At 40.7% G+C, this 24,064-nt stretch overlaps 2 protein-coding genes across 4 annotated transcripts in view; one reads left to right on the plus strand and one right to left on the minus strand.

The window, feature by feature from the left end:
* Positions 1-19,088, minus strand: part of LOC111872051 (pickpocket protein 28) — a 34,147-nt gene extending 15,059 nt beyond the window's left edge. For 2 of the 3 annotated variants that reach the window (XM_033754511.1, XM_023865548.2), the window contains exons 1-5: positions 19,001-19,088; positions 8,715-8,858; positions 6,222-6,429; positions 1,872-2,078; positions 112-250 (exon numbers count right to left, since the gene is read on the minus strand). In XM_033754511.1, the coding sequence (XP_033610402.1) occupies positions 112-250; positions 1,872-2,078; positions 6,222-6,429; positions 8,715-8,811 (651 nt within the window). In that variant the 5' untranslated portion in view covers positions 8,812-8,858; positions 19,001-19,088. The remainder of the gene's footprint in view (positions 1-111; positions 251-1,871; positions 2,079-6,221; positions 6,430-8,714; positions 8,859-19,000) is intronic. The other variant, XM_033754510.1, reaches the window with a different exon arrangement.
* The window catches only part of LOC111872049 (uncharacterized protein KIAA2026), an 87,720-nt gene that overhangs the window by 22,113 nt on the left and 41,543 nt on the right, over positions 1-24,064 (plus strand). The gene's annotated exons all lie outside the window — the stretch shown is intronic.

The following is a 24,064-nucleotide window of genomic DNA, read 5'->3' on the forward strand; positions in this document are numbered from 1 at the left end:
ATTCTTCAGTCACTGATACACATGAGAGTATTGTTACACTGAATATCACAAAATGAGTATGTATATGGACAAGAATTTGCAATACACAGTAGCTGTCGAATGAAGACTTACGTATGTCATGAAATTCTGTATCGTGTCCCAGTTCCCAATGCGATTTTGCATATTGTCGTCTACGGGCGTGTTGTATGCACTAAAGTTGTCATCACACATGTCTCTCAGCAGTATCTTGTTCAGGTCATCATCAGGATTTCTGCAGAAATAGGTTGATGCTAGGAAACTTTCATACTATGCTGTCAGTCGCCAAGTTAAATCAGGTGATACACTGTGGCTCTGTATGGTAATTTAATGTAATTTAATGCTCATATTTGCTGTGTTTAATAAAAGCTGTTTTTATTGCCTTGTAGAACAGAGTTACTTGAAGCTGTGTGATTTAATTATTTATTTAATGGTGCTTTTTCAACTGCATAGGTTGCATAATGTCAGGTGGTAGGCTGATTGTATGAATGATGCAGTGCGGAGGGTGTGGAAGAATGCATTCATGGCCTCTGTTAAGGTACTGTCCCTGTATATGTCTTGGGTAGCCAAGGAGAACCTCAAAAGAACTCAGGTTAGCAACTCCCCAGTTTTATATTTGAGGCCAGGACCTTCCCAGTACAAAGCAAGAGTGCTAACCTCTGGACCATGACATTATTTCTTGTTGAGCTGAGAATCTTATTTTCTTTATATTGAAAATGAGGGTAGTTTTGGGCGCAGCGGTTAGGGAAACCATAAGTTTGAATTAAAACAGAATGGTTCCAGGCTTAAGTATTTAATAGAAATGAACTGCATATAAATTTTTATTTTAACATTTGATTGATTATTGCAGGGATTGCCTCTGTGGTCTAGTGGTCAGAGTTCCTGGCTACAGATCCAGAGGTCCCATTTTCGATTCCTGGCGCTTCCAGATTTTCTGAGAAGTAGTGGGTCTAGAACGGGATCCACTCAGCCTCGTGAAGATAATTGAGGAGCTTTTTCAAGGAAATAGCGACTCCAGTCTAGAAAACCGAAATTAATGGCCATGGGGATTCATTGCGCTGACCACGCAACACCCTCTATCCGCTAAAGTTGGTACTAACTTCGCTGACAAGTGGCGGTTGCTTGGTTGGTATAGTTCACTTGTGGACAAAATCCATAGAGTTTTTTTGTTTGTTTTATTGCCAGAGTTTTCACAATAGCGCTTGTGGTTGATGGTGATAAGGTGTTAATGTTAGTGACAGTGGTGGTGGCGGTTGTAATGGTGGTAATGATGATAGTGCAATGACAACAACAGTAACCTTTTGATGATATATGTAATGTGCAGGTTATGGCCATTTATATCTTGTCAGCAGTGTTTCGTACTGCTGGAATAACCTCTGTATTTGCAATAAGGATTAATATATCTTATTCAGCTCTTGTTATATTACCGAATAACCACAGAATACAAACATCTTTTTTAAATTTTGAACCAGTTAGAAACTGTGCTTAGGCTCTGACGCTGCTTGCATTCTGAAGCCATTTCTACATCTATCAGTAACCTAACTAGAATCTGCTGGCAGTATATTTTTATATGCAAGTTTTATGATTTATGGTAGTAGAAATTGAAACTTGCCTTTACCTTTTAACTAAAATAAGTTTGCATTCCAAAATTAGAAGCTGACTAGGCCCCATTTCTAATATTAAAATTACTTCTACAAGAAAATGTCTAAGAGCATGGAGTTTTGACTTAGTTGTCACCCTAAATCAGAATGCAGAAAATTGCCTTGTCAGCAGTATGTTACCTAGCAAGTTAGTACTGTATCTGAAATTGTCAACACCGTATTGTCATAGAAATGGATTAGACATACTATACATACTTTGAGTTAATAATTTCTTCTGCTATGGACTTCCGGGCTTTATTCATGTTACATACAGTTACTGCCGGAAAGGGAATGGAGATGAGCTGTGTAGCTTTGGCACCAACAGACACTATGACAGGGCTTTCATTCCACTTATGATAGAGAAATGTGATGAAGTAGGCTGCTGTTACTATCGCCAGTATGAATGCTATGGTCCAGAACATCCTGCAGTTAAAGCAGAATAGAGCTGTTATCTGAGTAAAATAAATGTCATGCAGTTATTCAATATATGAAAGGAAAAGCTCTTAAATAGAATAGGCTTGGAGCAGAAATATAAATTTTATTCACAAAATTACTGAGGGAAGGTCAGAAAAATAAATCTGCATGCTTTGTGGTGAGCCATGTGGGAACCCCCATTTATTTTAGGAAACTACTGTAGGAGTGGATGTGAGGTAGCATCACATGACCCCATTGCCTTGTGAACCATCACATAAGTGGTCACCTAGTGTCTGTTCTTGTCTCTGTAGAATGAGTTATGATGTGTCTTGCGATTGATAATCATGCCAGCTGCAGAATGGTTGTGACTGCAGGGATGGAATTTAATCCAGACATTTTCCAAGTTTGAGTTGGATGATTTACCATGTAGCTGACATACTTGGCTGTTAGAAGTAACTGAGCTTCCTATGCCATTGCTATTTACTAATTACTACAGGTAGTGGCCTCTGTAGTCTAGGGGTAATGTTCCCACCTCATGACTCAAGGTACACGGGTTCAAACCCGGCGGAGGTCCTGGAATTTTTAAGGGCAGAAAAATTCAGGGAACAAGTCCTCCGGGAGGGACTTTAAGCCGTGGGTCCCGTGTCATAGATTTACGGCACGTAAAAGAACCTCATGTCTCGAAGAGACCTCTGAGCTAAATTTGGCCAAAAGTTTCCCGCCCTAAGTAGTTTCCAATGCCTCTGGTAGATGGGGAAGTATTGGGTACCGCTGCCAAAGGAGGGGCGACCTCTCTGACAGAAAGAGACTAACTATTAGATACCACTGCCAGTAGAGGATCGGAACCTTGCTGGCAGAAAGGGGCTGATAGCGAGCACCAGTACTGGTAGGGTATGGAGACAGTAGAAATTAAGGGGGGACGCACAATGGACCAATAACTGGTCTAAGTGCATGGGAAAACCCAACCCCTCAACACTGAACACTGAACTGAATTACTACAAGTGACTACAGCATAAAGCTGCATAGGGAAAATTAGTGCACACCACACAGCTGGCCAGAAAGAAATGTGTGCTTGTTGGTTCATTCTTCTCCTGCTGTATAGAATTGAATGTATCAAGAAAAATATGGCGCTCATTATTCTTCAGGCTCTTAGAGCAGAATGTATTCCACCTCCTTTATCTGGTAATACAAGGGAGCATAATGGAATACAATGAGCAGTTAAACTGTACACTGGCATGCATTCTATCAATTATGGATTTACATTAATTAGTTCTCAAAACTTGGCCTGACAGTTTAAGTGACCGTACAGTTGTTATTTTGATTCAGAAAAATTTACTAATGTTTGTGGCATTATTGATGGCCTGTTTATACTTGTAGATGACTTTAAATAACAGCAGATATTTTATTGAGTTGTATTTGTCTATATTCCATAACTCTGAGGATTTCTGTCATCTGTACACAGTTCTGATGATGATTCCTCATTCCTTTTTTTTTTTTGTAAAAGTATTAAATACATAGTGTGTCTCTTGTCAGTGAAGTGTAATGCACATACTCGCATGTATCTCTTTCCTTTTGTGATATTCTCGTTTGTAAACATATATTTAATAGTGTATATCATGGCTGGGCAGAAAGTGAAAATACTGACAAAATCAAGTCAGCAAGTAGCCAAAAATTTCCACATGTGACTTGTTAATGTCAGCATTAACTGGTGAACACAGTCGTTCAGCATATCAACCACAATTTTATTTATATGCATGATGGCTGGCTGAGAACAGAACCTTCAAGTTAGAGACTGAAGAGAGTTAATGTCATGTAACAGCAATAAAAGTGCACACAAACATCTGTGCTCCATAGTGGAAGTAGAACCAGTGGCCATGCAATAGGCATTTTCCATAATATATCGATTATCAAATTGCCTTTTTTATATATTCAGAATTTGTTTTCCTTGTGTGGAAAAATGACTGCCACTGTGGTCTAGTGGTCATAGTTCCTGGCTACAGATCCAGAGGTCCTGAGTTCGATTCCCGGCGCTACTAGATTTTTTTAGAAGTACTGGCTCTGGAACGGGGTCCACTCAGCCTCATGTGGATAATTTAGGAGCTACTTTAATGGAAAAGTGGAGGCTCTGGTCTAGAAAAGCAAAATTAACGGCCGTGGGGATTCGTTGCACTGACCACGTGACACCCTCTATCCGCTAAAGTTGGCACTAACTTCACTAACAAGCGGAGGTCTCTCAGTCGGTATAGTTTGCTCGAGGACTAAAGCCACGGGTTTTTTGTTTTTGTTAAAAAACAGGTGTGCCAAAACAGAAAAGTGCCCAAGGAAATATTTTTACCTTAAAGGGATGGCAAACGAAAAAGGGGGATGTTATGTAACAAGGAACTGTATGATTTGTTCAGGCCAGATTGTGTTTTTAAGGTATGTGAAATTAAGCGTGTTGCAGTGAGCTAAATGTGAAGATCAGATGGGGAGACAAGGAATAGATGACTGTGGGCTTGTTGCTTGTTACAACATGTGGTTTGTGAACAGATGCTGATGTTTCAGCAAGGTAGAAGCATGTAAATTCAGGAATAGGTTTGGTTATGTAGGTAAGTCATGGGACCCAAGGAAGGGAGGTGAAAAGATGGAACCTGTTCAAAGCTAATTGGGGAAAATCAACAAAAAATTTCCCTTATAAGAGGTACACTGATTTATTTTCACAGGTGGGAAATTGAATAATAAGAAAAGTGGGCTTTTCCAAGGATCCCATGTTATTTTCAGGAGCAGAGTCGAATTGTTTAAAAAACTGACAAAATTTCCATCTGAAAGCTGGGATAGTTTTAGGTATGAATTTCTACCTGGGGGGGAAACTTATAGCGGACATGCTTATCCATATTGCATACTGTTTCATTTCCCTCGTGAAAACAACAGTGGATCCTTGGAAAAGTCTGCTTTCTCTTACACTTTGGTAAGTGTGCCCCAAAAGTGGTTGATTTTGTCAATTTTCTCCAAGTGGCTTGGATCTGGTTACTTTTTTTTTTACCCCCTTTCTTTGTAACATGTCCAAATAACCAAGCCTATTCCTGAATATATGAACTTCAACCCTGAAGATGAAGGCACCATATATCTGCAAAATATCAGTACTATATATATATACAGAGTGATTCAGAAAGATGGACACAATTTCAATTGGCTATATTTCCTGAACTATATGTTGCATTTGAATTCTGTAAAGTACATTTGAAAGAGGATGTTGTGAAGTTTCTAATACTACTGCTAGAGCACTCCAGCACCGCGTCAGTTGTAAGCGAGATGGCTACTATGCAACACAAGAATTTTTGCATTCATGACTTCAGTAAAAGTGAGTCTGTGACTGCAGTGCAGCGTGCATCTCACACCCTCCGACTTTTTCCTGTGGGGATTCGTGAAAGATGCAGTTTTACGTACCACCTCTTCCCACAAATTTGAATGACCTAAGAAACCGTATCACAGCTGCGGTGAACTCAGTGACGCAAGATATTTGTCATCGAGTGTGGGATGAATTCAGCTACCGTCTAGATTACAATATTATATTTAAGCATCCTGTTGCACTCTACACGATAAATGATACAAACTCCGTCCCAAGTGCAAACAATATATATTATATGTCTTTGATCTTGTTCTTTCTACACTACATGTTTTGGCCTCTATCGGCCATCATCAGGTGTATACTCTTAACGTTGCTGCCACACTGAACCCAGTCTAAAATTTAACATTTAAAAACACCATGTCACATTCTTCGTATTATCAACATCTACCTCGTTGATATGTGTCTGGTATGTAGATTATATTGCACACGTCAAATTTGATATTCCTGTAGTAGCACTATAAAATCTTCAGTTATGATGTTTTTAAAATCTTTTAAAATTTCCTCTAAATTTTAAATTTAAAATTTAAAATTCTTAGGGTTACTCGCCCTATGTCTAAGTGCTGGAGCGGCTAGTTCTTGTTTCCACACTGTACAGGTGTTATTTAATGTAGTCTTCTTGTGTGGGTGCCGCTGCTTGTCTGTACTACGTGTGCTGTACTACGTGAGCACTGCTTTGGTACAAGCACTGCTGGACCTTTGGGATATATTACAAGAGAATATTTGGTTGGTTGGCTGGCTGGCTGGCTAGTTGCTAGTGAACTCACCTTTCCACAGGATGTAATTGCAAATCCCCGATATACTTCAGACCATGAAGAGAACATTTGTCACAGTAATCAGTAAATATCGTGGCCAAGTTAATTGTATTGCTTCCTCTAATGTTGTCTCTTTGGTTTGTCCCTGTGTTGTCAGTTTGTATAACTGACTCATGCTGTTCCTCAGGTATTATTTTCCTAAATTTGTTATGGATTGAATCTGCAACAGTAAAGCACTGCATAGTGTTCATGACATTCATATTCTGTTACAAGATCTGACAATTATATAATGGGACCGGCAGCAACGTAAAGCAGGAGTCACTGTGTGATAGTTGTCCAGTGTTGCCACCCATACATGTCTGAATTTTACTCATTGACAAATGTGTCTTGACAAGTCTTGCAAGTGCAGAGCTGTTGTGCTTTAACCGAAGTAGTGTTTGGATAGCTCACCACAAAAATGGTTGATTAAAATATTTTAACAAAGAATCAACTTGACATTTTTGTTCAGGAAAGAAAAAAATTCAAAATCTTTGAAACTTTAAATCAAATGTATGGAAAGTTATACTGCTAAGAAAATGTGTTCTTAAATGGTATAAATGGTTTCTTGAAGAAAGGGAATGAAGTGAGTTTGATAGCTTACTTGAATGTCTGAGAACATCAAAAGTTGGATGAAAACATTGAAAAGGTGAGAACTCCAATGCAGAATAATCACTGTGTTAGTGTTGGAATGACCGCAGAAGATTGAATATAAGTATAGAGTATTATATTTGAGCATCCTGTTACACTCACACAATATATATGAGACAAACACCGTCTTAAGTGCAACAATTTAATTGTAGTTCTTTCTTCTTTCCCTCCACACTACATGTTTCGGCCCTAAATGGCCATCATCAGGTGTGTATTCTTACGTAGCTGTTACACTGCCCGTAGTTTAAAATTTAAAATCACCAGTCTTTCTAATTGTATAAAATCTTTGTTAACCTACATGCGTTAATTTGATTTCTAAAATTGGCACTTTTTTAAAACTTTAATTCAAGTTAAAATGTCTATAAAATTTCTGTTCTTTTTCTTTTTCCAAATTTTTAAATTAAAATTTTCTCAGGGTACACGCCCTATGTCTATAGTGCTGCAGCGGCCACTTCTTGTTTCATCGCTGTTCAGGTATTGTTCTGTGTAGGCTCTCTGTGTGTGTGTGTGTGTGTGTGTGTGTGTCCCTGCTTATCTTTAATACATGTAGTGTGGAGGAGGGAAAGAAGAAAACTACAATTAAATTGTTGCACTTAAGACGGTGTTTGTCTCGTATATAATAAATATAGAGACTGCATTTGATTTTAATGGAAAATTAAGGCATGAAGGAAGTTTATACAAAGGTGGTGCTCAAGGCATGATCACTTTTACTCAGAATAAGTAACCAATGGTGGGCTCTATGAGCTGAGTAATGAACCTTTGGGTCCCCTTAGAGTAGATAAATTTCTTTCCTTAGCAGAGTGACAGTTAGCTCCCCAGGATGGACTTAACTCCACTGAATTGGTTTTGTCAGGTGTATGCATTAAGAACCTCTGTTGGTTTTGAGTGTGTGTCTGTCTCCATCATCAGGGACCTTATATGAATGACACAGATTGGCCAGTATATTCATGTTGAATTCTAACCAAGCCCATTCATCACTGACTAAGAACTAATCATAGGCCTAGGCGACGCATAGCTCAAGTGGGATTTGTGGTGGGACAAAATGGCGCTGGGGCGGGTTTTTGCCGAGTACTTCGGTTTCCCCGGCCAATCTTCATTCCACCAATTGCTCCACAATCACCCTCACCTATCATCTGGGGCTGGTACAATAGGCCAGAAGTGGCCGCAGTACAAGGGACTTAATCCCACCCCACTAGCAATAAAAAAATCATAGGCCTATCAGTCCTTATATAATTTGACTCATTGTTGTGTAGCCTGCAGCAGACAGTGAATGACATTAAGTGGTCACTCAGCCTGTATATCATATGGTTCAGTACTGCTGAAATGTGGAAAGAGTCTAAGAATATTCTCTGAATAGTTGAATAATGCTAGGAACTGAATTCTGTGGTTTGCCATCTCATAAAGTTACTGGGATACGCACATATCTCAATAGGCTTCCTCCTCAGGTGGTCCATATTTCTGGTATTATTTTCGGAATGATTTTGTGGGTGTGAGTGTCTTATGGGGGAGGGAGTTTTAGGGTGACTGGGGTAAAGTAGATAAGTCACAGATCACAGTAAGAGTCTTCCAAACAAAAGCAATCAGAGATATTGGGTTTTCAGACTTTATCCATCGTCCTGGTTTTAAGACAACTAAGAAAAATACGACGTTTCAGAAACTGGATATGTTTCCGTCCTCAAGTGAGGGAAAACACCTATTCTGTTGGGTCCCTTAGAAAGAGCTAGCCTCAGTAACTGGGTTCATATGTTATACACCATCGTCAGAATCCTATAGTAACTAAAAGCAATCAGATATTTCCTGATGGGATGCTATACATACCAATAAAACTGTTTCTCATGACTTTTTGTCTGTTGTACTTGGACCATCCACTAGTTCTTCTAGGTCTTACTGTTCCTCGCGTTATATTGTATTCCATAGCAGGTAATAATCTTCTCTAACTTCTGGATTGTCCATTTACATTTTCTGCAACAGTTGGATTGGTTATGAAACTTATGGCAATAAATATCATAGTGACTGTGTATAAGTGTATCATGTGAGATTTGAAGGGTATTTGCATGCATGTTAATAAGTCAGATGCGCCTCATGCTGGTATCGTCAAAGTATGTCTCGGCTGACTTCAGCTAGACAACTCATTCTAGAAATTGTGCTTATAGTTCATAGATTTCTTTTTAGTAGTTACCGAGAAGGGGCGTTTTTTTAGACATATATTAATGTTAATGAAGGTTACAACACTGATTTATGAAGATAATTCTTCCCATGAAAACTTCTTAAGGTGAAAATTCGTAAATCGAAAACGATATTCCTATTAAGAAGAAAGCAGTCTTTTGGGATTTGGCACCGTGTATAAGCGGTGTTAACCGACGTTTCGGAGGAACGTATCGCCTCCATCTTCAGGGTAGAAGAAAATATAAGAATTCTGCAAGCGAAGAGACCGCGAGAACCGCTTTTACCGGTTCTCGCGGTCTCTTCGCTTGCAGAATTCTTATATTTTCTTCTACCCTGAAGATGGAGGCGATACATTCCTCCGAAACGTCGGTTAACACCGCTTATACACGGTGCCAAATCCCAAAAGACTGCTTTCTTCATAGTCACCGCCGTGAAAGCCTCAAATCTTACACATGATATTCCTATTACATTACATGTAAAAGTCGCCGACTCTTCACGAGTCCCAGAAAAAAAAACCTCATATATTTTAACATGTTTTAATAGTAAATAGACCTTAATATAAGGACAGTATTACTTGCTTATTACATGTATTATTGCACATAAAACTATTATTTTCACTTGTATTTTCTCATAGCTGATGCATTGCAACGAAAGAGCTTTGTTGTGGTGCGAACGATGCTTCTTGCTCGCACGTCTTTTTTTGCTAGAAGACAAATATAGACTGCATGTCGGCCTGGTAGCAGCAACAATAAACTGTATTAATTTAGTGGCAGCTACACCAGCTACAAAGGTGATAAGGTGCGCAAGAAAAGCTGAATGGTTTCGCGGCAATGACTATAAATTATTTTTAACATTTATGGATAAAACATAGGCGCAGCTGATTCTGTATGACCACAACAAGGCGCAAGCAGACAAGGAAGGTGAGGGATGCATATGGCTGGGGATATCTGCTTTTCCCCACCTTCCCACGTGCCGCGAATATATTATTTTCTCCTTCGCAAAAGAAATCTCACGAACGTAAGTTGTTCTTTGTGGCGAAAATGAAGTTCGTTAAATGAATCAACGGTACTTAATAACACGTTTAATTGTGAAGAGAAATCATAAATTGAGTGTTTTCAGAGCACTCAGATTACTTGATCAGAATTTTCTCTTTTCCATATCGTCCAGACCTGCTCTGGGGCCCGCCCAGCCGCCTGTCCGAGGTGTTGAGGGGGGGTTAAGCGGTAGGGGCGTGAAGCTGATCACTCACCTCCATATAGGATATAGGTAAAGAAAATGTGGATCTGTACATCCACTCCTCCATACTCTTTCATGGCATAGTGCTTAATTAGTTAAACACAGAGACCACTTTACCTTGAATATATGTTATTGACTTGACAGCTTTGAAAGCCAGTTGATGGGCTAAGTTGATGAGATTAAGTTAATCGTGACTGCTTGGGAGATTCACGTGGATTAAGATGCCAGACATCACCTTTGTTGGGGAAAAGCTACAGTACAGGATGTCATTTAAGGCAGAGCACTCGTAAATCACATAAAACTGAAGTTAAATGTAAGAAGGATGTGGGCATAATATCTTAAGTAAAATATTTAAGTTGAATTGTTTTCATTTCTCTGCCTGTTTTGTGTTTAGCCGGTCACAGTAGCTGTGCGGTGTAAGGCATGAACTTTTCGTTCGCTCGGACGCTGGGATATTAGGTTCGAATCCCACTAAAGGAATGGATGTTGTAAGTGTTTATTTTGTGGCTAGGCAGAGGCCTTGCGACGGGCTGATCGCTCGTCCGAGGAACCCTACCGTCTGTGAAAAATGATTACGGAACTGACTAAGAGACCAGGGCCCTGAATGGGCTGGAAGAGCCATAAAAATTATGTTTAAACCCCATTAATCTCTCCCTGCAAATACAGATGACGTCTACTTTTGGAATAACTAATAAGATCGATTCATTCAAAAACGGATCGTGGTCTTCGGAAAGTCAAAGATGTTTTATATGCGGTTCAATGAAAGTTGAGAACTGCAGGTTAAGTACAGTACGTTATTGTGATCTTTCACCCTTTTCCTAGCCAGATCAGTTTTCTGACATGGCGGTTGAGTAGATCCCTAATTGGATAGGTAGCGTTTGGAGTTTATGTGTACTTTAGCTTGCGTGATCATTAACACGCTCCCATTATCTATTTTCGTGACTTCACAAAGAATGCAGAAGACGGCAGTAGATATGAATATTTGTTTTTGCTAATAGACAGGGAAGACGTAGATTTATGTTTATATGCCTCGAATTAATCAATTTTTCCTGTGGCGACCCTTTTGTAGCGGGCTTAGTTTGGTGATTTTGATAATAAATTAACTTCAGACTCTCTTTTATTGTAGATAACTCCCTCTTCTAGAAATGTCTTGCGTTTAGAACGGCAGCGGTATCACTGTTATGACTATATTCTACAGGTCTACTTTTAGCAGTTGGTAATTATTAAACTTGTGGAGAAATTCTCTTCATTCTCTTAACTTCACTGTGCATCATCGTGTTAGGAAAATCCCGACGTTGAACCCTAGAACCTTTCTTCGCATTTTTACTATATATTTTCTTTTAAGATCCATTTTCATATTCTCTGTTCTGCTCTTGTGTCTTCCACAAGGCTTTACAACCAAAACTTGAAATTAAATTCCTGTTTTCTTCATGCTACATACATCATCATTCGGTTCAATTTCACTGACGGTGTGAGGCAAAGCAATAAAATTATAAATCTGACCATTCTCTGATCTTGACGTCTTGTAGTCTCCCTTGATGCCATGTATTTTCCTAAGCACTTCTCCTTCTGTGTTTCGGCCTTACATAATTATTGTTACTTACTGTTTATTAAGCCGATCACAGTGGCCGCGCGGCTTATGGCATGAAATGTCTTAGCTCACTGGAACACTGGCAAATAAAAATAATTTCCGTGGACTGTAGTCCGCAAGCGAACTATACCGACCGACCGACCGACCGCCTCATGCCGGCGAAGTTAATGTCAGCTTTTGCGGATAGAGGGTGTCACGTGGTCAGCGCAACGGATCCCCATGGCCGTTAATCTCGGTTTTCTAGACCGGAGCTGCTGTTTCCTTGAAATAACTTTTCAGTTATCCTCACGAGGCTGATTGGACCTCTTTCCAGACCAAGTACTTCTAAAAAAAATCTGGTAGCGAACCCGGACCTCTGGATCTGTAGACAGGAACTCTGACCACTAGACCACAGAGGCGGTCCTGGAACACCGAGATGGATGTTTATTTCTTGAGGTACTAAGCAGCTTCTAGCTTCTGAAGAAGTTAGCTCTGTGGAGTTACTGAGTTAGTTACATAAAGGAAAAGATCAAGAAGTTTGAACAGCCCGAAATTTTACTCAAACATAATCACTTCTTAAAGCAGTTGGGGATCTGCCACCTAAAGAAACGCAGCAGCAAGGTTGCATCAGTTCTTTTGTAACGAGCACGTGATTAAAAAAAACACTTCAGAATTTCTATTGTAATCATCAGCATTAAAATGCTTGGCCCTTAAACATGAAAGTATTTACCTTAATGTGTAGTGTAGTTCAATTATGAAATGAGTTTCCACACTAGCAAAATAATAGGAACCTAAAACTAATCGACTTATCATAGGCTTCTAAGGCTTTCGGTCATATATAGTAATAGTTGAACTTATATATTTTTGTTGCGTGGTTAATGGACCTGCTAATGGACGACATCGGTGTTACGACTGAAGATCTCTGATAACCTACTTAGGGTTACATGGCGTTGTTACTTTCAGAAGAAGAAGTCACGAAAAGATGTCCCTTAAACTCTTTATGTTTCTAAAGAGAGGCTATCAAAAGTTATGGATTAATATTTGTACGGAATAACGCAGTCGTTATAGCAACTGACTATCTGCTGTACGGCCGAAGGATCGGCGTTCGAGTCCCGATGGGGTCAGAAATTTTCTCCACATCTCAGACCGGCTCTGGGTCCACCCAACCTCCTATCCAATGGGTACCGGGGGTAAAGCGGCCGGGGTGTGCCGAGGTCAAGAAATGTGGAGCTATATCTCCACTTTCCCATACTCCTTGATGGCGTAGTACTTAATTAGTTGAGCATAGGGACAACTTTACCTTCCCTTACAATTTATTTATATGTTCATATACATGTGTGTAACTTCCCGTCAAATATTTTAGCTCATACGTGAAAGATCTCAGACATTTCAGCATTCTGAACCGTAGAGTTGTAATTTTCTTGGCTCTTGGAAGGTGTTTTATGTAGAATTTATAAGATATTTCTATGTATATGATCTTTTACATGTTCTGAGTACAGTAGTCTAGTGGTCAGAGTTCCTGGCTGCAGATCCTCAGGTCCCGTGTTCAATTCCTGGAGCTGCTAGATTTTCTGAGAAGTAGTGGTTCTGGAACTGGGTCCACTCAGCCTCATGAGGATAATTAAGGAGCTATTTCAAGGACATAGAGGCTCCAGTCTAGAAAACCCGAAATTAACGGCCGTGGGGATTCGTTGCGCTGATCACGCGACACCCTCTATCCGCTAAAGTTGGCACTAACTTCGCCAACAAGCGGCGGTCGCTCGGTCGGTATAGTTCGCTTGCGGACTAAAACCACGGAGTTTGTTTTGTTCTGTCTGGCTACAGTAGTTCGTCAGTTATCTCTGCCACATCGAACATTGAATGCACGTAATCTGTAGACTGTGTGCAGTCGCTTTGTATTTGCGCTCCACATTCTTCGTAAACTTAAACGAAATGAAAGTTGCATGTTGTACGAAGATATGTACCCGAACAGAGAAAAACTGTACGTGTCCGTAGATTCCCAGTCTGATATATTGAAGTAATATTTTTTTTTTTTGTACAACAGCATTGTACAAAAACATGAACCCATGGCACAGATGGGAGAGGAATCTGCAAGAACCATTGACACGCCGAAAAGTCAGTTCTTGATTAACAGGGTAGGAAAATAAATAGGCACTTGCGGACATTGTGTGTAGCATTTTAATTTAATTTAGGATGCAGACGAAACGAGACTTGTTACATTAATTGAAGTACGTTTGCGTGGGTTGTTAATGTCTGTGTAAGCCTGTCGGTGCATAAAGATTTGTCTGATGCGTCATTAATTCGTAAAAGGTAAAGTTGTCCTCGTGTTTAACTAATTAAGCACTACGCCATGAAGGCGTATGGGGTAGTGGATATATAGATCCACATTTACTTGACCTCGGCACCAGCTTTGAGTTGAGTTTCACACACCGGCCGCTTTACCCTCAGGAAAAGAGCCCCCCTTACCCGTTGGATAGGCGGTTGGTTGGACCCCAGAACCAACCCGGATGTCGTGGAAAAGAACAAATTCTTGACCCTACCGGGACTCGAACTCTGACACCTCGGTCGTCCAGCCCGTAGCCAGTCGCTATACCGACTGCGCTATCCCGGCTCCTTCGCCTCTAATTCGTAGTGGGTGCATTATTTTCTTTGCTTTTTCCCCTCTGGAATATGGCAAGATATTTTTAAATTTTCTTAGGAATATTCAGCGAGAGAAGCATGAAGATGAAGGAAATCGGGTGCTGATATTGGTGACGTTAGGGCAGAAATTGCTTTACGGCTTAACAAGAAATTTAGTAGACGTAAATAATAATATATATGTATTTAAATTCAGATTATCCCCATTTATTTGACTTGGATCCTGTAACAACTGCAGTTTTGGCTTATTTCCTTTCATCTAATGAATTTTGAGTATCCTTCATCGAACAATGGCTTAATCTTCTTAAATTTATAACAATCTAGATTCTTTTTGGCTGAAATGTTGATATTCTCTGATAGTTTCCCAAGCTCTATTTGTATCCACATTAGCGTCTACGTTTTCCAAAGCTGCGAACCAAATTTCTGATTTCAACCCGATATTGCTCTTCGCTCTCTACCACGTTTAATTTTTTGAGATTGAACCTCTCCATATGAAATCTGTGCATTGTTTATTTACTCACTGCCAGTCTCTCCCTAACTTTTGCCATCAGCAGATGTTAGTCAGTCTGTAAGATTTGAGGTTTTCACGGCGGTGACTATGAAGAATGCCATCTTCTTGGATGTGGCGCCGTCTAGATCCTATGTGAACCAACGTTTCGGAGGAACGTATCGCCTCCATCATTTTAAAATGTATCAAACTTGAAATGCCATACCTGAGAACAGTAACCACCAGGGCCCGGATTTTTATGACCTAAAAATATTTTAAAAATTACCTATAAAATGATCGAAAATCCATAAACATTATCTAAAAGTTAAAAAACGACATAAAATGTATCGTGTCATGTAAATCTACTAATTGTTTTGAAATGTATTTTTAGTCTATGAACACTGTGAACTCAACATTACTCTTTTAAGTTCGTCATCGTTTTTATGTTGAAAATGAAGCAGTATATTTGAAGGTAAATGTTTTAATACGATTTTTTCTACCGCATTGAAACGCTTATAAAATGTACATATACGGTATATATTTCAATATTTAAGTGCCACCTCATTCAGAGTTGCAATAGATAACAGTCAACATGCGGAGATTCTCGATGGTGAGTGAGCGTCTGTTGTCCGACAGCACATTCTTGTACTTGAAGTGTACCAAATCACTAGCAGTAAGCTCCTTTTCAGTATTGAAAATGCTGAAGGTCTCTCCTGTCAGAATTCAAGAAATCCTGCATAATGTTTCATAACATGAGTTTTTATCTAGAACATGTTTCATTTTTCTTGATACCATTTTACCACTGTCCCCTGACACTTTCTCCAAATCACTGGTTATTTTTTTTTTCACCAGAGCGAGCGAATCTTCTAGCGTTGCCCCTTTCTCCTGTAAATATTTGATTCCTTCCGTCAAGAAACTGAAATTTGCCTTTATCAAGGCCAGCTGTCCTTCCATTTGGCTGCACGAGAACGGTTCCTGAGCAGCTTCAATTGCCCTCGCATCCTCCGTCTTCACTGAGTCTACAGTGTTCTTCACTACCTGAAAATGATCGCAATAGTAAATTGTAGCATGAATCCACGTTCCCCACCTTGTGATGACGGGTTCCGGGGGCAGTGGAACACCAGGAGTCATAGACTTCAACTGCATTTTACGAGCTGGAGACTTGACGAAAATCTTCGTCCACGACACGAGAGCATCCGCTTGAGGAAATCTTGATCTCACTTCCTCCGTCACTCTAGGCTAGGCGAGTAACGTGCACCAATTTCGTATAAAACGACTTTATTGACTTGCCTGCTTTTAAAATATATGTTGCCGCATCGGTAACAAAAAGCAAGACGTCGTGTATACCCTCTGGCCACAGTAGAAACATCGACCTGTCAAAGAGTTTACAAATTGTGGAATGATTAATGGATTCTAGCACCTCACTCGTAGGAAGAAACACTTCACCTTGTCCATCAATTTCCAAGGTACCAGTGGTAACGTTTGCCACATAGCGAGCCTTCGTATCATAGGTCTCATCAATGGAAACGAAAATCTTTCTCCCATGCACTTTAGTCCTAATCATTTCCAGGATATTGTTACAGCACTTGGAATTGTAGTTTTTTCTGAGGGTGGATTCATCCGGGATATAACGACCACAACTCCCAGAAAATTTTTCAGTTTTTCAATTTTCAGAGCCCAAAACGGAATATTTGCGGACACCAGAGCATCACATAGATCTGTAAAAAAATCCTATGACTCATTTCCGCCTTCGGGTGAACACTGTTGCAGTAACATTTGCACAAATTTCTTTTGGTTCGAAATTTGAACTGCTAGTATATGCTTGTTGCGGCCGATATGTTGCACCGTGAAATATTTTTCTGCCGCTAATTTTGTGTCACACATCTTACAGTACAAAATGTCACCGTCGGTTGAAAATATATCATCCCCAAATTCAGCTACAATCTGCTTTAAGTGACACGATTTAGCTGGCTTTGCTTTAGGCATCGCGATGAAATGAATCACTCTAGTGCAACACAGAACAGAATTTTTCACACTGAGAACCTTTCGTCAACTGTATCTTTGTCTGTACGGTCAAGGGCGAGAAACTGAAGCCAGACGGAGTTTTACTGAGCAACAATATGTCATAAAAAGCGAGGGATTCCGACTATAAATATTTGTAACTAAGCAAACTCCTTTGCACAGAACTTGGCAAGGGCCGCAGTGTGAGTGACCGCTGTTATACCCTGCTGCTAACATAAAATGTTTTATGATATGTAATGTCATCACTTTCCGCAAAACGAACGGAAAGGACGGGACTATTACGACTTATTATTGCATGCTGTGGTAGCAGGTATTTTGGGTGCAGCTGCAGGCTGCCTTTGTAGAGGGAGGAGAAAGAGAAAGAACACTTTACTTGCATATTATTCACATTTCTGTGAACATATGAAGAAAAATTCCCTAAAATTGCTAAAATGACAAAAAATACCCTTAAAAGTCCAAAAAATTATCCCAAAACAGAAAAAAAATTACCTAAAAACTTTAAAATGAAGAAAATAAAAAAATAAATATAAAATTTACATTTCTGTAATCAGCAGCTCATATCCGGGATTTATATATTTACGGGCATCGAATAGGATACAAGGGAAAAAAGATGACATGTCATCAAAATCCGGGCTCTGGTAATTACAGTTGAACTGTATTTGTGGCGAAAGTTAAAGCAGATAATTCGCGAAATGGTTGGTACTGTTCAGCGCAGAATGGGTGTACTTGAAGATTAAAATATACGAAATCACAGATTTATAGTGTATCGGGGTTGTGTGTTCGGGGTACGGATGATCTGTTATAAAGGAAGAACTTGGGTCGAAACTGTTCGAGAACGAAGTGCTCAGAATGTATATTCCTACCACAAATTAAAAGAAGGATCTGGAAAAAAGACACTTGAATGATAAGCTGCATTATTTATATTTTTCGTCGACTTATTTATACTGAGTTGGTCAAATTACGACTCATCAGTGCGCATGTTCAGTACGGGCGGAATGACACACTTGTCCGTGGGAGGAGTGGATATATAGATCCACATTTTTTTGACCTCAGCACTAGCTGGAGGTGAGTGGTCAGCTTCACGCCCCGGCCGCTTTACTCCCTCAGAAAGAGCCCTCGGTACCCATTGGATAGTAGGTTGGGTGGACCCCAGCCAGAGCCAGTCTGGACGACGTGGAGAAGAGAAAATACACGGCGAATCGTATAGAACCGGCCCGATGAATTTGCCCAATAATTCCGCAGGTGATGCATATAACCGCTCACAATTACTACATAATAATCCGTGGGCCGTGCTGAGTCGACTCTACACCACTACACCCACAAAATGTGGGTGTGTGGTGCGCCATTTCTGGTTTACGAATCATTGGACCGATCTTCTTCGACACGACCGTGGACAGCACCTTATACTGCCGTATTTTTTACGATTTCGTGCAGCAGCTGGATGATGTGGAACTTATACAGGGGTATTTTCAGCAGGATTCAGCGACGTGCCACACGTCCAACATGTCCATGGAACTGATCGAGAGCTTCTTCCCCGATCGCGTCATCTCTATAAAGATGTGGCCCCCAAAATCCCCCTACCTTACCAGCCCGGATTTTTTTCTCTGGGGTTTACTGAAGGACAGGGTGTATGCAAACAAACCGCGTACGTTACAGGATTTAAAGGACAACATTTCGGCTGAAATCAGGAACATCACTGAAGAAACACTACAGCGAGTCACGGCGAATATGCAAACGCGGACACTTTCAACNGAATACACGGTGCCTAAACCCAGAAGACAACTTTCTTTACTTTAATATCTGTATGGTATATTTTATATTGCAACTCATTTCGTCGGACCGGTTCTATATGAATCACCCTGTACTTGACTACCGGGACTCGAACTCCAACTCTTCGGTCGTCCAGACCTTAGCCAGTCGCTATACCGACTACGCTATCCCGGCTCCTTTTAAAATGTCGTGGATCCAGTATTGTGAAGTACTTACCGTGGAAAAGAAGCAGTTTGTTCGGATCCATGACACCATGCTAATACAGGTGGCAGGTAACTAGTTAACTGATGTTTCTGTCTTCTTGGCCCCTAACTCCATTCTGCATTGGCACGTGACGTTAAGACAGGTAACCTGCTATTTGCTGATCTTTAACGGCTACCTCGCATGCACGTTCGTTATATGTTCGGTTGTCACACGAACTTAATTAGCATTAGTTAACAGATGACATTTTGTGAATGCCGTACTCTATAAATATCGATTTTTGAATTGCGCTTGATGTGAGTTCTGTTTGATGAAGTTGAGATACGTTAATTTCAGTTTAATTAACTCTCAAAGAGTAGAGATATTCGACTTGATCTGGAAAGCTACATTTGCATGCACAGCAACTTACGTTGTTAGGCGCTCCGTCTGTATTTTTATTGTACTTGCTCTTGCGCTTAAAGAGCCTGAGGGGTTGACATTCTGACACCTTCCTGGTGCCGGGGGGCACGCGGTAGCATATTTGGTTGAGGCATTATGCTACAATCCGGGAGGTCGCGGGTTCGAGTCCCAATGAGGTGGATTTTTTTTTTCCAATTTACCTAATCCAGCCAAAAAAAAAATGTAATGGAACCGAGACACTGAAAGGAACAAGCAGGCTTTCGGGAACAACGCAGCTGTGTCGACTTGATAAATACTTTAAGAATCATTTTAGAGCAAAGTTCTGAGTGGCAGAACACTTTATACTTGACATTTATTAATTTTGAAAACGCCTTTGACTCGTTAAACCGACAAGATTTGGGAGGTCTTAAAAAAATATGGTATCCCGGCCAAGATCTCGAAACTGATAAAAGACGCGTGAAAAAAAGTAAAGGTATCCCTGTAACAGGTCGTTGAGGCCCATAGATCTAGACAATCTGCTCACAGATGGCGGTAAGGTTGTCAGCCTTACGCGCCGGCCGCCTTTTACACCCGAAATATTCCTGGTACTAATTTCTGTTAGAGGCTGAGGCCACCCCAGGGCCATAGTGCGGCTGGAAGGGTTAGGCAACAGTGATGAGAAAAACAACTAGTATGAGGCAGAAGGGGATACAATGGGGCATGATGGACAGACTCGAAGAGCTAGACTTTGCAGACGATATCTGTTTGATGGCCCAGACTCAAACAGGCAGAGGGTTTTATATCAGGACCCTCTGCCAGAGGAACGAAGGATCTGTTGAGATTAAACAGAGATCAACTAAGATGGGTGGTAGGATTACTTACCGGACACTGCCACCTGAAAGGACACCTTTTCAAGTTGGGACTGACAGATAACCTAACTTGTGAAAGGTGCCTACAGGAAAAGGAATCAGCCGGATACTTCCTGTGTGATTGTGAGACCGTAGCTTATTTAAGATTTCGTCACTTCGGTCAGATTTTATGAAACCAAGTGACTTTTATNGGGGGATCCAATGGGACATGATGGACAGACTCGAAGATCTAGACTTTGCAGACGATATCTATTTGATGGCCCAGACTCAAACAGGCAGAGGGTTTTATATCAGGACCCTCTGCCAGAGGAACGAAGGATCTGTTGAGATTAAACAGAGATCAACTAAGATGGGTGGTAGGATTACTTACCGGACACTGCCACCTGAAAGGACACCTTTTCAAGTTGGGACTGACAGATAACCTAACTTGTGAAAGGTGCCTACAGGAAAAGGAATCAGCCGGATACTTCCTGTGTGATTGTGAGGCCATAACTTATTTAAGATTTCGTCACTTCGGTCAGATTTTATGAAACCAAGTGACTTTTATGACGGCCCCATAAGCAAGATCCTACACTTTATTAAAAGTGTAGGATTAATTAAGGGCTAATCCAAGAGGAAGCACAATAGATCATTGAAGGTCGCAGTGCGGTGGCCGGTTTTTGTATCCAATCCCTTACATACGAGTACATGCATACATACATACATTTGATGGCCCAGAGTTTCCAGGATATGGAAGAAAAACTAACAAATCTGCAAGAAGAAGCAAAGAGAGCCAGGCTAGATATTAATATAAATAATACTAAATAAATTAGGGTAAATAATAAAATACAAAGAAACCAACAGTTAGTAATAAAAAATTGAGCAAGTAGGGACCTTCTGTTATTTGGGAAGTACTGTAATTAAGAAAGGGGGCGCAGATGAAGATGTTAAAAATTGAATAAAAAATGGCAAGTGGAGCCTTTATCCAATTATATCCAATCTGAAGAAATAAATATATTTCCAAGAAAACTAAAGTCATCTTCAATACGAACGTGAAGTCAGTACTTCTTTAAACGAGGGTTGGAACTTTAATAGTGGCAACTATTTATTTACAACTGATACAAAAGAGATGCATGTTTCGAAGTTTTACTGTCCTTCAGTGTAGTCGCCAGCATTGTGTACAACCCGTTGCCAGAGATGTGGAAGACGGAGGATACCTTTAGCAGCGCCTGTTGTGTTGATGATTAGAATGGAGCGGTCTACTGCCTGAAGAATCTCTGGAACATTTCTGAAGCCACGAAGTGGTTCCTTCATCTTAGAAATCAAGTCGAAGTCACACGGGCTTAAGTCCGGGGAGTATGGTGGATGGTAGAGCACTTCCCAGCCCCATCGATCGAACAAATCAGCCACAGCTTGCGCTGCATGCGGCCGAGCATTGTCCTGCAAAATGATGGGTGGGTTCTGCAGAAAGTGTCTCCTCTTCTTTCTCAAAGCTGGTCGCAGGTTGTGTTCCAAAAGTGAACAGTAATACTGCACATTGACGGTCTGCTGTCGGGGAACGGTATGCGTTAGGATAACACCATTACAGTCGTACACCATAATCACCATAACTTTCACATTGCTGGGATTCTGACGAACTTTTGATTTTCGTGGTGACCCGTAATGACGCCATTCGTTCGATTTGCGTTTCATTTGTGGCTTGTACGATTTGGCCCATGTGTCATAATGGCGTAAGGAAGCCTCTCCTTCGCGCTCATAGCGCTCCAAGTGGTTACGAGCAGCGTCGTATCGTAGCCATTTCTGCATTTCCGTCAAATCATGCGGAACCCTTCGTGATGCAGTTTTTCTCAAGCCCAGGCGTTCCTTCAGAATGTGAAGGACAGTCGAATGCGCTAATCCTGTTTCTCGCGCAAGCTCACTAATCGTATGGTGTCGATCACTCTCCAGTAACGCAGAATGACCATACACTTCTTCACTTACACTAGAACGACCTGGCCGACGCGTGTCTGCCACATTTTGACGTCCCTCGTTGAAGGCTTTTACCCACCTTCAAACTGTTCTGTAAGGCAATGCAGAGTCCCCACAAGCCTCTTGAAGACCTTGATGACACTCGTGCTGTACGGCCTCTGGCACATTCAATCGTTATCCAACTCCGTTGTTCCTGTTTCGAAAACATCGTGACAACACTACATTAGACCGCCAGCTAACACGATTCTCTGTACTTCTCGTCACTGCGCATGCGCGTGAAGTGGGAAGGGAGAGTCCATTTGCTCTGAGTTAAGGTAGGTGTGTAACCAGCATGTGGTATAAGCGTCATTATTTGGTTCCGTTGCATGGCGTCTCTACAGCAGTGTTGCCACTATTAAAGTTCCAACCTCGTACTTGTGAGACGTGGAGGGTCACAGAGCAGATTACTAACATGCTGCAGAGTTTTATTAATAGATGTTTATGCCGAATCATAGACATAAGATGTCTGGAAACTATCTCAAATGAAGACCTCTGGACAGTCACAGATCAACAGCCAATTGACGTTCAGATGAAGAAAAGAAAATGTAATTGGATCAGTCATACTTTGAGGAAACTTGCTGGAGCAGTTGAGAAGACTGCACTGGACCAGAACCCCCGGGTGCTCGTAGATATGGTCCTCCCAGAAAGATGGTGGATGAAGAAGCCAGAGAAGCAGGCAAAACATGGAACAAAATAGAAAGACAGGCAGCCAACAGGACCAGATGGAGGAGTTTCACAGATGCACTATGCTCCAGAAGGAGCTACAGGAATTGAATGAATGAATGAATGAATGGATGAATGGATCCTTCCAGCCGCACTGTGGCCCTGGGGTCGACTCAGCCTCTAACAGAAATGAGTACCAGAAATATTCCTGGGGGTAAAGGGTGGCTGGTGCGTAAGGCTGACAACCATCCATGAGATCAAGTGTCTAGCTAAAATGTAGGAGCTTCAATGTCTCTCAACCATTAGGGCTTTCATGGCCTGTTACAGGGATAGGTTTACTTTTTTTTTTTTTAATTTATTTTTTTACGGTGGTTTTGTATCAGCCCAGGATCTCCAGCAGTATATTCTGTGGGCCATGCCAATTTATAACTTCCACGTTATCACTTCCAAGACACTATACTCTGTTGTAACACTTTACTAGTTTTGTGTATTTCTAAAACCTACTACACGTATTTCGATTTAAGAACATGGAGTGCTAGTGCTTTAAAACAGATTTTTTGAGGAACATATTTAGATTTTAACGGAATGAAGTAAATGGGTAATGTTAGATAACGTAATTGATGTATACCACCTAATATTGGTAAACTATTGAATTCATTAGTTACAGTGAGCTGCACATTTGGGTGTCAGATTAGAGAGGTACAGAATGCATACAAAGTGTTGATGGAGAAACATTTTGTAAAGCATTACATGAAGATTCAGAAAGAGATGGATCAGTTATTTAAAGGAGGATCGAGAAAGAGATGGGACAGTGCTATTAAGGCACATTTTAGGGGAACTACAAGTAATTTGTGAAGTAGTTCAGAGTCTTGTTATTGTGTCTAATGACTGGCCTTGTTTGCTACGTTGAACCTTTGAGTTGTATTGGCAGAAGGTTAGTTTAATTAGTCCATTAATCAGCTGGATAACATATGTGATACGTATAGAACTAGTTAAATTAAAGTTGGGGCTCTGAATTCTGCCCAAAATGTCATTTTTTAGCTTGTTTCACATTATAGTAAAGCGACTTTTGTCGCTCACTTCTTTTTTGTTTATTACCGCACTGCCCCTCAGGTTGTTTGTCGCAACTTGTACACGTTTTCCATTTAGTAGTCTCCATGCCATGTATTCTGGAGGAGTATGT

This window comes from Cryptotermes secundus, unplaced genomic scaffold (assembly GCF_002891405.2).
Source record: "Cryptotermes secundus unplaced genomic scaffold, Csec_1.0 scaffold162, whole genome shotgun sequence".
Taxonomy (NCBI): Eukaryota; Metazoa; Arthropoda; class Insecta; order Blattodea; family Kalotermitidae; genus Cryptotermes; species Cryptotermes secundus.